Raw genomic sequence first — 17,716 nt, 5'->3', positions numbered from 1 at the left:
CCTACCGCGAACCACGTTCGACGTGTTGTCTCTCTGTCGCACTTGTAAATTTGTACGTAAGTGTGACGGGGAGGCAACACGTCGAACGTAGTTCGCGGTAGGCCCTCAGTTTCCATAAGTTCATCATAAGTTTAGTTTTGACAGAAAAGTGCGTTCAAAAACGGCAGTGTGAACATGTTCAACTATTTTAATTGCGATTTTATCACACTCACACATATAATATTAATTTGTATTAAGTAAAACCAACAATAAAAACACAAACAAAATTGTACTTCTAATCAATGTTGTAATTAAACTCATACATTCATTGATATAGTATAAAGAACTGCCGGCCTAGCCAAGGTTACAATCGCTATCGCTTCGACAACGAAAAGCATTATGTCTCTCTATCACTCTTCCATATTGTGCGACAGTGACAGTTGCGTTTCGATCGCTACGGAGCGTAAGCGATCGGTATCTTGGCTACGCGGCCTGGATACCCAATCAGCCGCCAAAAATGGCCCCACAAAAGTGATGTCAAAACAGATCATGCATTACTTTTTCGTTTAGTCTTGTTTGAAACACTCAAATGTGAAGTTGTCAACAATTACGAAATGTGCCGTTAAAATATGTAAAAATAACAATGATAAAACAAGGAAAAAGGATGGAAAGATGGAATGTATTTCTTTCGGTTAGTTCTTTGGATAGCATTACATAATTTATGTAATCTGGTGGTAATTTTATGGTTTTGAATAAATTAATTTGTTAGTACCAAAGAAGGGATGTCAAGGAACAAAATTCTATTGAGTCGATGTGAGGTCAATATTTTTTTATATTTTTAAATGGAATTCATAAGAAATAATATTATGTTTAAATTGAAGATTTCTAAGAAAACCTATGCGACGTGCAAAGTGGACTGCTATTTAATTATAGCAAGATAGGGGTGATGCAGTTTTAAACAAGGCAAAACCAAAACGGCACTTGTGTGTTTGGCCCATTTCCCTGTTTCCGACATATACACCACCAATAAGGGCTTATATCGACTAACTGTAAATGCTAAACCTGTCGAAACACAATGACAACCACAGGATTTTTTTTATAAAGTATAGGTAGACTTTATAAGAAAAATCCAATCAGTATCTAAATGTCCCCGTGCACCCGTGCTATGAGTAAATGTAGATCTTAAATACACAGTTATTTAATAAGTAGAATTTATTTCAAGGAAATTAGTATTTAAAGACGTATACTTACGAATTAAAAATTTAATTTGTTTGAATTTGAACCACGAATTAATTTTATTTGAGCTCCCGATTAAATTAAATTTGTTTTATTTATTACTTCAATTTTAATATTTTCCTGTACAGTAATACATATTAAAGTGTACCAAAGTGACTCCATTCGTTCATTATTCTCGTTTGACGTTGTTTGACGTAAATACGTTACGTTTAGTGCCATCGGACTAAATTTTTTAACAGTGTTGGTACTTATGTTTGCAAATTTGACACTTAATGCTTACGACATTAAGCTCTTTTCTGTACGAAACATTTATCTTGACTTAAAATTTACGTAAGCGTTTTTATCATCAATGCAAATGGTGCGAAACGTCATTGGGATCCACATTTCTTGACGTTTTTGTTCTGCTTTGTGTGTCTATTTCTTTTATATTAAGTCAGTGCATACATTCAAAAAATTGCAAGAAGCTTTTCTTCAACGAACATAGATGGTAGTATTTCTACAACGAAACAGAAATATTGTAATTTTTGAACGCACACATGACATAAGTTGTCACAGACAGTTCACAGCAGTATTTTCTTTATAAAAACATACAAATATTAAAAATATGTTAAAAATAACTTAATATACTCTGGCAAACCCACTTTTCAGTAGAAAAAGGCGCAAAGTTCAAATTTCCTATAGGAGGATAACCCCTCCCGCCTTATTCTACAGACGAAAATGTCTTGCCAAAGCGTACCGTACTATGAAAAAATTGACTACTTCAAAATACCCTCTATTTTGAAGTGCGTTATAAACTTATAAATTTGTACCTACCCCGCTTTCCCCAAACTGCGTAATGATACGTCCAAAATATTGTTTTACTTGGTTGATTCTTGTCGCTCTACCTGTGACGTTTTTGTTTTATTTTTACTGGCTGTCGGTTTAGCTTCCGGTTTGATTCTCTTTAATATCATGTCATCTGGTATAGGTCTTTGTCCATATCTGAGAAAATAAAATTAAATTAATCAAACACGCCCAGAGTTTTCGGGCAAAAATTATTTGAATCTATAGGCTTTAACTTGTCCTCCTAATCTGGGGGCACGGTAGTGCCCCCGCCAAGACGAGCAAAGCGAAGCGCAAGGGCACTACCTACCTTTTCTCGAAGCGCTTCGTCGTTTTTTTGAACCCTCATAACTTGGGTTTGGATTATACCAGATAAACAAAATTCTCGGGATATGATGTCAATAGTGGACTTATTAAACATAAAAAATTTCAATTGCATAGCTCTTATACTTAAGATTTTATTCATATCTAAAAAATCCCAATTTCGTCACTGACTCACTCACTCACTGTTGATCATCAAAACCTCTAGGGTACTTCCTGAAGTCCTAGGAAGCTGAAATTTGGTATGTAAGATAGTATTAGTACACAAACAACAAAATAATTCAAAAACAAAACAAAAAATGTCAATTTTTGCCCCTAAGGGGGGGAAAAGGGGGGTGGAATTTTGTATGGGAAATCAATAACCGCTGAACCGATTTAGTTGAAATTTGGTATGTAGATAGTTTTTGTAATGTGTTTAATATGTTTTTCAACCCCAAAATCACTTCGTAAGGGTGAAAAGGGGGTGGAAAAGGGCGTTAGGGGAAAAGGAGGGTTGAAGTTTGTATGGGGAATCAGTAAACAGCAGATTGTATAAAAGATGCCCCGAGGTACGTATTTCAGGATTTTTAATGGTACCTTAAATCACACGCGCAACCCTTTAAATTAGGGGATGGAAGCAATTTACAAAAAGAAGTGAAATCCCACCAAAAACATTTTCATGTAAAATGTTGCCAAGACGAAACCATAAGGCTCGCACTGACAAAAAGTTATCAGATTTCTTGTAGAGCCAAGCTTCTAACTCTACAAGCCCTAACTTCACAAACTCTACACCTTAGTCAAAATATGTGGCTTGGCCGTTTCGTTACTCCAAGAACTATTGTATTATAAAAAATAATGAATAGTGAATACATTTTTCACCTTACGTCCATGTGACAGTAGCGCAACGGTCAAGCCACATATTTTGACTAAGGTGTAGAGTTTGTGAAGTTAGGCTTGTAGAGTTAGAAGCTTGGCTCTACAAGAAATCTGATAACTTTTTGTCAGTGCGAGCCTTATGGTTTCGTCTTGGCAACATTTTACATGAAAATGTTTTTGGTGGGATTGTCTTTACATATAACGGTAAAGCCCCTTCCAGACTATGTGCGTGAATCGCGGGCGAAGCCGCGAATGCGAGTGTGGAGTCGATTTAGCTGTCTGTGAAAATCGACTCCACACTCGCGTTCGCGGCGTCGCGCCGCGGATCGCGCACGAGTGTGGAGGGGGCTTAACAAAATGTGTTACTTGTCAACGCCAGGTCCCGGTGTGAGATGGAAATGTGATGACTTGTAGTTGGCCAGCGACTCAGAGGGCAGAAACTTTGTGCGACAGTTGTGGAAATGGTAGTCGCTGGAAACAAAATGGAAAAGTAAAATACAAAAAGCGTGCCCTCTTGTCTTGATGAAAGACATTATTTATGTAGTTCAATTGCCATTGACTATGTTCCAAATACAAGGAAAACATTGGCTCACATTCCTTCCAGTAAAAACTCTTAAAAACGATTCAGAATGTAACGTTAGCGTCTTGACGCTCCTTGAATGATCAATTTTGTCATAAAAATACACTAAGAATAATCTTAAAACTAAATAAATTATATTAGGTAAAACTAAAATATAAGTGCCTAACTAAATAAATAATTCTATAGTAATATTTGCTCGTGTGGTGATGTAGGCGCTTATCCAGCGCGAAACACGTATGTGACGTGTGTATCGACATCGCGGGGCGCGAGGGGTGTCCGTGCATGGAGCTCGGCCATTTGGACTTCCGCGGCGGCGCGATGTGTTCGCTCCAGCTAAATTTTTAATAATGCTCTCGTGCAACCCTTCCAAAATGTGCCGTCGGAAAATTAATTAATTGCATCAGAAACTATCATGTTCTAAATTTATTTTGTGCGTTAGTGTTTTCCCCCGCTCGGGTGAGTGTTGCGAAATTATATTTTATAGCTACTTTGTGCTAATTATATCATTAGATAGTTATTTCTTCCTAATAAGGTGTGTGCTTAGATTAATTTGTAGTTAAGATCCTTTTATTACGCTTCGCCGCAGTAATTCTGTACAATTGGTTTCCTTTGTTCCTTGTAACGTAATGAATTTCTACCCTCTTGCCTAAAAAGTGAAATCATGATTTGCAATTTCCAAATAAATGTGTAGATTAAATACAACTAGAGTAAAACTTAATTGCTATAGGTTAACATTATTGTTTTTCAATATAAATTCCACTTTACATGTTTTGAATTTAATAGTTTTCACTGCATAAGTACTTACTCCATAGTACTGAGTTGATTTTGTATGTTTCTACCACATCACTGATCACTATTTAATGCTTTGAGCTTGCCTTCCTGCTTTCTGCACTTTCATCTTGCGCTTTTCCTTCACGCGGCGAAATGTTGCAGGCAGTAACGCAAAATCGGACATTTTACTAAATGTCCAATAATGATAAATTCCAGGGTCCTACCACCTACACTACCAACACTGGCTCCGGAGTCCACCTGCTGCCCTGCTGACCCGTGAAGACCTCAAGGCCGTGACGTCACCACCACTTACATGCGCAACCACCACTGCACCAAGCGCACAGCAGGGAAGTGGCACTCGTTCATAAGTGCGTGCAAGTGAATACGGGCTCGCTTTAAATTGTATAAAGAACCACCTCTGAGATCTACTAATCTACCTACCCTCAACTTTAGTTATTTTTACAAAATCGTTTTCTTTGTTTTTAATATAGTTTTTTTATTATGTACTAGTTGTTTTACTGCCTAGAACACTAAACAACAGCTAAACTGTTACATTGGCGCCCAATAATAGGTTTCGAGCCGTATTCACTTGTGCTTGCTGTAGTATTATCTAGTAATCTTTGGTGTTGGTTGTTTCTTTTAGCTATAAGTCTTTCCTAGTGATCATCAAAATTGTGCTTATACACGTTAATGATATTTTTGGCCACTTACTACTTTTGAAATTTTCTTCTTCTACCCACATTTTGCTGATCATTGATAACTTGATTGATAGTTTTTAAGTGATTTCTACTACTTTCTGCTTCTTTCTATTTCTGTGTTCTTCTGGGAAATAATTTTCTGCTATTATTTTTAATTGTAATTTGTATATTGCAACACGCACCTACGGACTAAACATGTCTTACCAAATTAAATATCTCTCATTGCAAAAGGCAGAGTTAGAGTACGAAGTACGAAGTTGGTGCCAGGAGTGTTTGGCACATCAAAGACTTAAAACTTACTAACTATAGGTCCTAGAGCCTTAAATTGATTTGTTCTAGTTCTACGGGTAAATATTCTATTCAAAAAAAAACGACTGCGTCGGCCTCATTCTAGTATCACGCGTTCCTATTAAAACTATTCTTTTTTTTACGAATACACTAAGGATACAGTGTTGAAACCTCTACCAGGTTCATTACTATAATCTCTTGGTATTAAAAGAAATACAGTATCTACCTACTGATTTTCTTGTACTATTAAATATATAATTTTTTTAACTAACTAATGGTACAGTGTTGAAACCTCTACCAGGTTCATTACTATAATCTCTTGGTATTAAAACAAATACAGTATCTACCTACTGATTTTCTTGTACTATTAAATATATAATTTTTTTAACTAACTAAGGGTACAGTGTTGAAACCTCTACCAGGTTCATTACTATAATCTCTTGGTATTAAAAGAAATACAGTATCTACCTACTGATTTTCTTGTACTATTAAATATATAATTTTTTTTTTCTCTAAGAATTAATACTCCAAATAGGTCCGCAAAGATATAAAAGATTGAGACCGCTAAATATTTTAACATCTATTGTTGGCTATCAGCGAGTAAAAGTAAAAAAATACAATTACTCTGTATGAAAGAGGCTGGAAGCATACTATAATATGCAACGGCGTTATAAAAGACGAAGAATGACAGATTGGTACAAATGTGTGAAGAATGTGGCAAATTAGTGCTCAGGGCGGGTAGCCAATGAGTCAGTATAGCGATAGAGGATTTTACCTAGGTAAAACCCTTCCCAAACAAGGGGGGTATGTAACGTTAGCGTCTTGACGCTCCTTGAATGATCAATTTTGTCATAAAAATACACTAAGAATAATCTTAAAACTAAATAAATTATATTAGGTAAAACTAAAATATAAGTGCCTAACTAAATAAATAATTCTATAGTAATATTTGCTCGTGTGGTGATGTAGGCGCTTATCCAGCGCGAAACACGTATGTGACGTGTGTATCGACATCGCGGGGCGCGAGGGGTGTCCGTGCATGGAGCTCGGCCATTTGGACTTCCGCGGCGGCGCGATGTGTTCGCTCCAGCTAAATTTTTAATAATGCTCTCGTGCAACCCTTCCAAAATGTGCCGTCGGAAAATTAATTAATTGCATCAGAAACTATCATGTTCTAAATTTATTTTGTGCGTTAGTGTTTTCCCCCGCTCGGGTGAGTGTTGCAAAATTATATTTTATAGCTACTTTGTGCTAATTATATCATTAGATAGTTATTTCTTCCTAATAAGGTGTGTGCTTAGATTAATTTGTAGTTAAGATCCTTTTATTACGCTTCGCCGCAGTAATTCTGTACAATTGGTTTCCTTTGTTCCTTGTAACGTAATGAATTTCTACCCTCTTGCCTAAAAAGTGAAATCATGATTTGCAATTTCCAAATAAATGTGTAGATTAAATACAACTAGAGTAAAACTTAATTGCTATAGGTTAACATTATTGTTTTTCAATATAAATTCCACTTTACATGTTTTGAATTTAATAGTTTTCACTGCATAAGTACTTACTCCATAGTACTGAGTTGATTTTGTATGTTTCTACCACATCACTGATCACTATTTAATGCTTTGAGCTTGCCTTCCTGCTTTCTGCACTTTCATCTTGCGCTTTTCCTTCACGCGGCGAAATGTTGCAGGCAGTAACGCAAAATCGGACATTTTACTAAATGTCCAATAATGATAAATTCCAGGGTCCTACCACCTACACTACCAACACTGGCTCCGGAGTCCACCTGCTGCCCTGCTGACCCGTGAAGACCTCAAGGTCGTGACGTCACCACCACTTACATGCGCAACCACCACTGCACCAAGCGCACAGCAGGGAAGTGGCACTCGTTCATAAGTGCGTGCAAGTGAATACGGGATCGCTTTAAATTGTATAAAGAACCACCTCTGAGATCTACTAATCTACCTACCCTCAACTTTAGTTATTTTTACAAAATCGTTTTCTTTGTTTTTAATATAGTTTTTTTATTATGTACTAGTTGTTTTACTGCCTAGAACACTAAACAACAGCTAAACTGTTACAAGAAAAAAAAACAGAATTACTTGATATTAGGCATCGCTTTAATGCCGGCTGAAATTCCGGTCATCACGCGTTCATGCCAGCGGTTCCTCAGCTTTTCGTTGTTCTTGAGTGAGTATTTCTTTATGCTTACGTAGGCACTGTACTGCCGTTCGAACAGCGGCAGCAAGTCGAAGTCCTTCGATAAGTTCTCATTGAATTCTGCATCTGATTTTAAGAATATTTGCTAAGTCACTGAAGTAAGCTTGTCGAGGCAAGGAAACATCTACTTTCCTTACAACTTCTGCTAGGTTAGGCTACTGGAAAATTAAATTAAAAAGCATACCTTCGTCTTCTTCTGTGTGTTGCTGATTATTACATTGAAGATGTGGCTGATCAGTATCTTGATTAGACATAGTAACTTTGTGATACTAAAATTAATGTAATTATAAAAGCAAAATAAAAAGCAATACCGTTGTAATGTAATTTTTATCTTTTGCCATAGCAAACCATAGATGGTAGGAACGTATAGCAAGAATCGTGATGTCAGTCAATTTGACTAACCAAAAGGAGGGTTTATTTTCGAAACTTAACCTTTAATTCATTTCCAAACAGAAAAATACATCTTACTTCAAAAAAAACAAAAAGGCTGTATGAGCTCCTCACGCCAAAGTCCAAAAACAAAAAAAACACTATCAGTCACAAATGTCAGTTCTTTACTGTCAAAAATTAATTGGAATTTTGATTTATCTTATCGTGATTAGCATTAAATCGAAATGAATTTAATTTAATCGTGGAGTGGAAATCAGAGAACAAAATGGAGATAACTGTGGAAAGCCTACCGCTGCTGGGGGTCTGCAACCTGTGCTTGAACGAGGGGGCTGTGAAGAGTATGCTTCCTTGCAGTTCGGCCGATGCTCCGTCTTACGCGGATATATTGTTAAAATGTTTCAGCATAGACGTAAGTCGATTCTGTTGTTGACAATAACATGTCTGAAATTACGATTCTGTGCTCTTGCTACTAATCGCTGTGTTTCAGGAATAAACGTAAACATTCTACTTATAACACACTTGATTTCAATTCCAATTGGATGTTGATGGCTTGTCATCAATATTTATTATGATCCAAAGGTCGTCTGGACCTTAAACTATAGTTCCTTGCGTGACTGGAACGCGACTAATGCCCATTTTGTAAATTTTCGGGAAGGTCAATTCCGTAATATCATCAGCAGATTTTTTTTTCATTGTAACCATGTCATTAAGAACTACAGTTACTGAATGGCCCATTCTACGCCTTTTCAATTCAAAGTTTAACACGAATCTGATTTGATAAGTCTGAATTCTTATACCAGGTTCTCGCGGGCTTGGTTTCCGCAACTCGATGTCATATTATTGCGCCTATTTTACGTGATGGGTTGGCGGCATTATTCTTGCTAACCCAATTCTTGCAGACCCCGGTGAGCCGAGGTGTTGTGCCCGGTACTCTGCCCCCCCTGGTCATTCAAGAATGACATGGACTGTCTCATCTGCCTACATACATGCTCTGCAGAGCGGGCTATCTGTAACACGTAGGGTTAATAGGTGCTTGTTTAATGAGGCGTGGCCAGTCATACCAGCTATGAGCCGGAGCTGTGGCCTCTTCAGCTGTCTGAATGCTTATTACTACTTTTAGATAAGCCTGATGGAGCTGGGCGATACAAAGCAACTGGTGTGCGACTTGTGTGCCACTCGGTTATTGGAGAGCATGACCTTCAAGGACCAGGCTTTGCACTCTCTCCGCAGTCTTGAAGACTCTGCCAAGATGTTCAGTAAGATCAACTTATCAATAAATACATATTATAAAACAAAGTCCCCTGTCTGTATGTTGTTGCCGCATCTGTCTGTATGTTTGCGATAAACTCAAAAACTACTGAATGGATCTTCATGTGGTTTTCACCTACCAATACCATTTCTTGAGGACGGTTTAGGTATATAATCTGTAAAGGTATTGTGTAGATTGGGGGCGGGTCGCGAGTGAGTGAGTTTTATGAATTAAACTGAACCGGGACTTGATCGTGTACACTTACGTTTATTATTTGGCCTGACGTTTTGAACGTGACATTACGTTCGTGGTCACAGGGAAACTGGCGAAGAAGTGTATCAAAATCTTAGCATTAGGCGTGCCGTAAGCTTGTTTGCCACCGATCTGATGTAAAAATAGGATTTTGGCAAAAATTTCATTTTTGGTACTAGCTTTTTATTGCTGACTGTCAGTTAACAGTGTTGCTGTCAGTTTAGTAATTATAATTATATTCTTTGGTGAAACTTGTTTATTTATCTTTATCAGATGTGAAGAAAGAGAGCGTTGACTTTATCGACGACGCCGGCAGCCCTGCGGACTTCGACATCGACCCAGATGATGATGATGATGATGACGACAAAGGTAACATGGTTTGTTCTTGACAAATCCGATTTATAATTATGTCCCGTAGAAAATTTAAGCCTTTCACATGCCAAATTTTATCACATTCGGTTTCGTAGTTTAGCCGTGAAAAGGTAAGACATATTATTTTTCTAAACTGAAATACCGGTGATATATGGTGACCGTGGCATATATAATCTGTGACCAATCAATCAATCTATTTCTGTTTATAATTTGTATATAGACTATTTAAAAAAAAAACAATTCCAAATATTTGATAAAAAAATGATTTAACTTTGTCCCAAAGTTGTGTATATTATTTTTCCATACATGTAATATTCAGTCACACAAAGTCTTATTTCATTCCAGCATTATCAGTCATTGTCAAAAAGGAGCCGACCACAGAAGTGTTCAAGCCGAGAAAAACCAGAAAAAAATGCATCACCATCACCTTAAAGAAGCCCAAAGACTTCAAAGACATCTCCGACACTGACACCATGCTCTCACAAGGTCTGTTCCCGTTTAAAATACGAAAAAACAGGCTGTTTGCCTGCGCCTTATGTCCTGAAACACTCTCCAAACTCGAGGATATGAAGAAACATGTATCACAACATAATAGGAAAAATATACATATCGCTTTCAAGAAAATGATGTTCTCAAATTCACAGAGGTTCTATAAAAGCTCGACTCAGTTACGGTGCAAAATTTGCACGACAGACTTGAATAACTTCGATGAGTTGAATGCACATGTTGAAAATTGTACTAGACTTAAATATACCAATGGTAAGTGGAGTAACTTACCGTTCAAACTAGAAAAGGATCAACTAGACTGTCCTGTTTGTAAGAAAACTTTTCTAAATTTTGTAAGTCTGAATACTCATATGAATATACATTACCCGAATTATATATGTGAGAATTGTGGGAAGGCATTCGCTTCCAAAGCGAGGTTAAGAGGACATATGAGGACGCATGAAGTCGGTGAATTTGCTTGTAAGTATTGTGATGCTGTCTTCGACAGAGTCACTAAGCGAGAAAACCATGTGTCGAAGGAACATAAGGCCGGAGTGCGGTACGCTTGCAAACGTTGCAATATATCTTTAACATCGTTCTACGCTCGACAGAAGCATTTAGCTGAGATTCACAACGAAGAGCTGAAGCGGTATAAGTGTAAAGCATGTCCACAAAGCTATATCACTCCGGGACACTTGTCGAGCCATGTCCGGAGAGATCATTTAAACGAACGGAACCATAAGTGTGATAAGTGCGACTTAGCTTTCTATACTAAGAACGCTTTGAAAATGCATATGATAAAACATGACGGTGAAAGAATCCATGTGTGTCATATATGTCAGAAATCTTATCAAAGGAAGAAAACGCTTAGAGAGCATATGAGGATTCACACGAATGACAAGAGGTTTATTTGTCCGGTGTGTGGGAGGGCCTTTACGCAGAAGTGCACGTTGAAGGGGCATCTGAAAGTGCATGAGAGGAAAGTGGAAATAGATGAGAAGATTGTGCAGCCCTTGCACTCTATTTAAATGGCTGAAAGACCCTAATTAAGTGTTTGAGGTAAAAATAAGGAATATAACACAAACAGGAAACAAACGGCCTTGATGCATCATCTTATATATATGTCAGGTCAACCGAGGTAAATGCGTCTCTTGTGGTAAATGCGTCATTTGAAGATATCTTCGAAACGCAACATATTATAACTATTATAGCCGTCTGCATTAAAAGTTCAGTGACCACACTTCAAACAGAGAGGGTTGCAATAGTTCTAAAATGTTCCATTTAGAAATCTTTAAAAGACGCATTTACCTCAAGTGACGAATTTACCTTGGTTGACCTTATATTTATATACTATGTTTACGAGATAGTATATATATATATGTTATTCGATGATTTACGGTTTGTGCTAGTCTAGTGCTGCACTCAGGCGGTAGACAATTGAAGTAAAACTCTCAATCGTATAAAGCCCGCCGCCATCTTGAATTTTTACATTATTAGTTCGATCACGTTGAAAGTTCATTTGTGACAATTCTCATATTAATTTGGGATCAAGGTCATGTTTACGAAGCTTCGTCGTCTCTACAGTATATATGGGGCTACTTTACCGCACTAGTGCGATAATTAACACATTACGGAACTATGTCGAAAATTTAAAGGACCATATGTACTGTAAAACGTTGTACGAATTGTACGATACATGTGCGACATAATTCTTAACTCGTGTCGATTTAATAATTTATTTTATTTATTTATCGCCACTCGTTGCTAATTACCTATTTTTCGCACTTGTATCGTAATTTACTAATTCTGTAAACATATAGTAATAAAACTATTAAGAACCAAGTTTAATGTTAGGCGTAACAGATGGGTTGTATTTATAATTTAATATTGTTGTATGTATAATTATATCAAACAATTGTATTATACATTTAAGTAAATAAGATCTGTTAAAATTAGTCTATACTATTGGTATTGCAATTTGAGCTCTATGTCTTGATCAATAAGGTCACGATTTGGTTGTATTACTTTGTCACAAATTGACAACTCAATATTATGTGGAATCATAGACAAAAGAGACATATAGTCGCCATCAGATATATCGGAGCGGCCAAGGTGCTCAAAAATATCTAAACACGCACTCTAGAGCCTTGACAATAGGGGCTTGTATCAGAATCAGATATTTGTGAGCACCTTGGCCGCTCCGCTATATCTGATGGCGACATGTTAAAAATATTTCAGTTAATAAAAGAAAAAGAAATTTCATTTACATATGATATTTTATTTATTTTATTATATGTATTTTAAATAAACGTTGCCTATGGTTGAATAGAAGTTTATTTATTAAGTGATAACTGAAAAATATTCATAGTTATTATTAAACATTATTATTTTAAATGGTATTTTGTTAATTTACCTACATGCAACCTTTTGATCGTCGGGACTGTCAAGTAGCGGTACTGATAGTTCCACTACTTAACGGTAGATGTCGACTACGAAATAACTCGCGTTTTGGTAAGAAAACTGATGAACGATACCACTCTTTCTTTACTTATATTTCTCTATGATTTTAAAGTGTAATCTTTGTCGTCTATGGCCACAGACTAGTCATCCTCTAGACAGCATAGTAGCGCTACCCCCTCTGCCACAAATATACGGTAGTTTTACTCCGTCTTCGGGTCAAAGTGTCTGTGTGACGTCCGTGTGTTTGAACGGACCAATCACGGCACGGGACTCGCTCACCTCGTTCCCCGCACCCCAGTATTTTTGGCAGCATCGGTTTCATGAAATAATTGCTTTAAACTCCGTCTAGAAGATTCCTAGTCTATGTCTATGGCGGTCAAAGGGTGAAACTTGTTGATGTTGAAGAGCGTTAAATAAAATACAATTAATGGATGACTAAACTTTATTTATACCAAAATAAACAGTTATAACACAAATATGTTGAGCACTGCGCTTTAAACCATAGATTAGTATATGTTATCTTTAAACGTCTATTCTAAAAAAGAATCAAATACTCTATGGAGTCTATGGCCTTATTTGGCGCCAAAATGTGTTACATATATAAATCTACTTGATCATACAATCAAATTGACTTTCAATACAACTATAGTGGAGTAGTAAAATGCTTACAACTACATTTGTACAAAGTTAAATCAATCATGTTTTAATTTAAAAAAATATGGCTGAATGTCAACCAGCAGAAGTCATAGATGTCCGATTGACAGAATAGAATGCATACTTGTACTGAATCTATGGTAGATATACTTTTTAATAGGTTTAAGGCATAGATATTTATGCCAAGCACTTTCTAATTCTTACAACTACAATATTTGTACACAAGTTTAAATTAAATGAAGTATTTAAAAAAGACTAAAATGCCAGTTGGCGCGAAATGGTTAAAATGGCCAATTGACAGAAACGAGTTGTTCTGTATCTATGGTATGTATTACTTTTTTAATATTAACAGAATATTTATACAATGATCAATGATTCTAAATAAAAAACATGGCTGAATGTCAGTTGCCGCGAAAACTTCAAAATGGCCGACTGACACTTAATCATTTCTCTATGGTATCACTATTTTTTTAACAGGTGGTCTTATAGGAGAATATTTGTACAATGATTCTTAAAAAACAAAATGCCGCGAATAATTCAAAATGGCCGACTGACAGGTGACGTTTCTTTACGCTATCACTATTTAGGCTTAGATGTCCATGCCGAGCAGTTTCTTGTCAAAGATGTATTCTCCGAGGGCGGAATGACAATACATCTTGAGGCCTTACATGAGAATATTTATTTTGTACAATGATTCTTAAAAAACAAAATGCCGCGAATAATTCAAAATGGCCGACTGACAGGTGACGCTTCTCTACGCTATCACTATTTAGGCTTAGATTTAGATGTCCATGCCGAGCAGTTTCTTGTCGAAGATGTATTCTCCGAGGGCGGAATGACAATACATCGTGAGGCCTTACATGAGAATATTTATTTTGTACAATGATTCTTAAAAAACAAAATGCCGCGAATAATTCAAAATGGCCGACTGACAGGTGACGTTTCTCTACGCTATCACTATTTAGGCTTAGATGTCCATGCCGAGCAGTTTCTTGTCGAAGATGTATTCTCCGAGGGCGGAATGACAATACATCTTGAGGCCTTACATGAGAATATTTACTTTGTACAATGATTCTTAAAAAACAAAATGCCGCGAATAATTCAAAATGGCCGACTGACAGGTGACGTTTCTCTACGCTATCACTATTTAGGCTTAGATTTAGATGTCCATGCCGAGCAGTTTCTTGTCGAAGATGTATTCTCCGAGGGCGGAATGACAATACATCTTGAGGCCTTACATGAGAATATTTATTTTGTACAATGATTCTTAAAAAACAAAATGCCGCGAAAAATTCAAAATGGCCGACTGACATGTGACGTTTCTCTACGCTATTACTATTTAGGCTTAGATGTCCATGCCGAGCAGTTTCTTGTCAAAGATGAATTCTCCGAGGGCGGAATGACAATACATCTTGAGGCCTCAAATAAGAATATTTATTTTGTACAATGATTCTTAAAAAACAAAATGGCCGACTGACAGGTGACGCTTCTCTATGCTATCACTATTTAGGCTTAGATGTCCATGCCGAGAAGTTTCTTGTCGAAGAGGAATTCTCCGAGGGCGGAATGACAATACATCTTGAGGAGGACAATATTTGTACAATGATTCTTAAAAAACAAAATGCCGCGAAAAATTCAAAATGGCCGACTGACAGGTGACGTTTCTCTACGCTATCACTATTTAGGCTTAGATGTCCATGCCGAGCAGTTTCTTGTCGTAGATGAACTCTCCTAGGGCGGAGTGGCGGTCCATCATCTTCTTGAGCGTGGTGGCCTTGCCGGCCAGGTCGCGCTGGCCCTTGTACTGTTCCTCTAGGAACTCGCCGGTCAGGTAGTCGACCAGCTGCAAGGATAAGTTTTGTTTTAATAACTATTAATTTAAAAAAAAAACATACGCTATATCGTCAGGTGACAAGCAAAACTCACTAATTACCTACTAGAAAACATTTAAACAAAAATCAACCTTTTTAGTAATAATATGGTTCACTATGGCTATGAACTTGTGGTGGTAATTAGTGAGTATTGCTTGTCACCTGGCGATATGCCAATGAAACCATAAGAAACGTCAATGCTATGGAATGAAAATCAAAAGACCTTGCCCGAAAACGCGCAGAGACACAATCCACCTGATGGTACTGCCGACATGGCTCCCTACTTCAGCTGCCACGAATGCCTGTCTCTCATTGGCTTATACAGCCACGAGAGAAGTTGTTCCTAGCTTACAGACACTGCATAAATCGTCGGGTTATTCCCACTAGTTACCACCAAGTTCTTACCAGTGGTAACTACTGGGAATTTTTTTCCCACCTTTTACCACTGGTAACTACTGGGAAAAATAATTCCCAGTAGTTACCACCAACTCGGTTTGGTGGTAACTAATGGGAATTTTTATTCCCAGTAGTTACCACCAAAATTTTGTTAGAGTTAAATACTAATAAAAACAGTATAAAAAAATAAAAAATAAATATAGAGTGATTTAATAAATCATTATTAAGTCGATTAGTGTTTTAGTAAACTGCCTTAAAAGTGACGAAAAAATATTGAAACAGTTTAACCGGTACTAGTACAAAAACTATAATATACGCAGGGATACATTTAATAATCCATTTAGATTATTTTTAAGTGATTTTATTCGGTAATTCAAAATCACTATACTATTTTATACTGTTTTTATTAGTATTTAACTGTAACAAAATTTTGGTGGTAACTACTGGGAATAAAAATTCCCAGTAGTTACCACCAATCCGAGTTGGTGGTAACTACTGGGAATAATTTTTCCCAGTAGTTATCAGTGGTAAAAGGTGGGAAAAAAATTCCCAGTAGTTACCACTGGTAACAACTTGGTGGTAACTAGTGGGAATAACCCAAATCATCTGTCAAGATGTTAAAGGCCTGATGATGACGGTAAAGGGTACTTACGTGGTAGTCGTTGAACTCGGGGTCATCCTCGCAGGCCGAGATGACGGTGCGGATGCTCTTGGTCACCTCGTGCTCCATCATCAGCGCCTGCTCCAGGGCGTCCACGCCGGCCTCCCAGGTCTTGCTTTCCGGGGCCTGGAATAAAAATAATATCAACATCAACATTTATTCAGCAAATAGGCCACAAGGGCACTTTTACACGTCAACATGGAATTTACATCATCTTCCTCGCGTTGTCCCGGCATTTTGCCACGGCTCATGGGAGCCTGGGGTCCGCTTGGCAACTAATCCCAGTAATTGGCGTGGGCACTAGTTTTACGAAAGCGACTGCCATCTGACCTTCCAACCCAGAGGGTAAACTAGGCCCGTATCGGGATTAGTCCGGTTTCCTCACGATGTTTTCCTTCACCGAAAAGCGACTGGTAAATATCAAATGATATTTCGTACATAAGTTCCGAAAAACTCATTGGTACGAGCCGGGGTTCGAACCCGCGACCTCCGGATTGCAAGTCGCACGCTCTTACCGCTAGGCCACCAGCGCTTGTCAACATGGAATTTACATACAGCAAAAGAAAACACATCTACAATTATAAAATACAACTTTCTAAGCCGCAAATATAAAATCAAACTAAAGTATTACATAGAGATGTATAAAGTCTCTAAATGTCGAATTACAAAAAAAAACGCTATAACAATAGTATTGAAAAAAAAGAATGAGTCAGTTCTATCGACTGCTGTGATTCAAGAAGGCATAAGTCAGGCTATGAATGCTTGAATGATACGCGTGAACTGGAAATTCTAGATATTTATGTAGAGCATTTGCTTGCATATTTATGTAGAACTTTTTTATCTATTAGGGTTCCGTACCCAAAGGGTAAAACGGGACCCTATTACTAAGACTCCGCTGTCCGTCCGTCCGTTCGTCTGTCACCAGGCTGTATCTCACGAACCGTGATAGCTAGACAGTTGAAATTTTCACAGATGATGTATTTCTGTTGCCGCTATAACAACAAATACTAAAAACAGAATAAAATAAAGATTTAAGTGGGGCTCCCATACAACAAACGTGATTTTTGACCGAAGTTAAGCAACGTCGGGCGGGGTCAGTACTTGGATGGGTGACCGTTTTTTTGCTTGTTTTGCTCTATTTTTTGTTGATGGTGC

General features: G+C 37.4%; 3 protein-coding genes across 4 annotated transcripts in view; 1 reads left to right on the top strand and 2 right to left on the bottom strand.

Annotated features, from left to right (window-relative positions):
* LOC134659536 (ferritin heavy chain) overlaps window positions 1-17,716 on the bottom strand; it is a 118,611-nt gene that overhangs the window by 89,079 nt on the left and 11,816 nt on the right. The window contains exons 4-5 of one of the 2 annotated variants that reach the window (XM_063515201.1): window positions 16,553-16,687; window positions 15,304-15,476 (exon numbers count right to left, since the gene is read on the bottom strand). In XM_063515201.1, the coding sequence (XP_063371271.1) occupies window positions 15,321-15,476; window positions 16,553-16,687 (291 nt within the window). In that variant the 3' untranslated portion in view covers window positions 15,304-15,320. Of the gene's footprint in view, window positions 1-15,209; window positions 15,477-16,552; window positions 16,688-17,716 lie in introns of those variants that run through there. The other variant, XM_063515202.1, reaches the window with a different exon arrangement.
* Window positions 2,073-8,024, bottom strand: LOC134659861 (uncharacterized). The gene is made up of 4 exons (XM_063515570.1): window positions 7,955-8,024; window positions 7,653-7,836; window positions 3,580-3,684; window positions 2,073-2,196 (listed from the first exon to the last, which is right to left on the bottom strand). Exons 1-4 carry the CDS (start codon window positions 8,022-8,024, stop codon window positions 2,073-2,075), a joined length of 483 nt encoding a protein of 160 aa, XP_063371640.1.
* On the top strand, window positions 8,276-11,582 carry LOC134659860 (zinc finger protein OZF-like). Its single transcript, XM_063515569.1, has 4 exons — window positions 8,276-8,569; window positions 9,281-9,416; window positions 9,935-10,038; window positions 10,363-11,582. Exons 1-4 carry the CDS (start codon window positions 8,426-8,428, stop codon window positions 11,545-11,547), a joined length of 1,569 nt encoding a protein of 522 aa, XP_063371639.1. The 5' UTR covers window positions 8,276-8,425; the 3' UTR covers window positions 11,548-11,582.

The sequence above is a fragment of the Cydia amplana genome, chromosome 25 (genome assembly GCF_948474715.1).
Source record: "Cydia amplana chromosome 25, ilCydAmpl1.1, whole genome shotgun sequence".
NCBI classification, from domain to species: Eukaryota; Metazoa; Arthropoda; class Insecta; order Lepidoptera; family Tortricidae; genus Cydia; species Cydia amplana.
This window is presented reverse-complemented; position numbering and strand designations above follow the sequence as displayed.

Coding starts and splice junctions, on each gene's coding strand:
- LOC134659861 (XM_063515570.1), bottom strand. CDS start 8,024: ATGTCTAATCAAGATACTGATCAGCCACATCTTCAATGTAATAATCAG. Junction 7,837..7,954: donor ACACACAGAAGAAGACGAAG/GTATGCTTTTTA, acceptor TCTTAAAATCAG/ATGCAGAATTCAATGAGAAC. Junction 3,685..7,652: donor AAAGCGATGCCTAATATCAA/GTAATTCTGTTT, acceptor TTTTGTTTCCAG/CGACTACCATTTCCACAACT.
- LOC134659860 (XM_063515569.1), top strand. CDS start 8,426: ATGGAGATAACTGTGGAAAGCCTACCGCTGCTGGGGGTCTGCAACCTG. Junction 9,417..9,934: donor AGACTCTGCCAAGATGTTCA/GTAAGATCAACT, acceptor TATCTTTATCAG/ATGTGAAGAAAGAGAGCGTT. Junction 10,039..10,362: donor ATGACGACAAAGGTAACATG/GTTTGTTCTTGA, acceptor AGTCACACAAAG/TCTTATTTCATTCCAGCATT.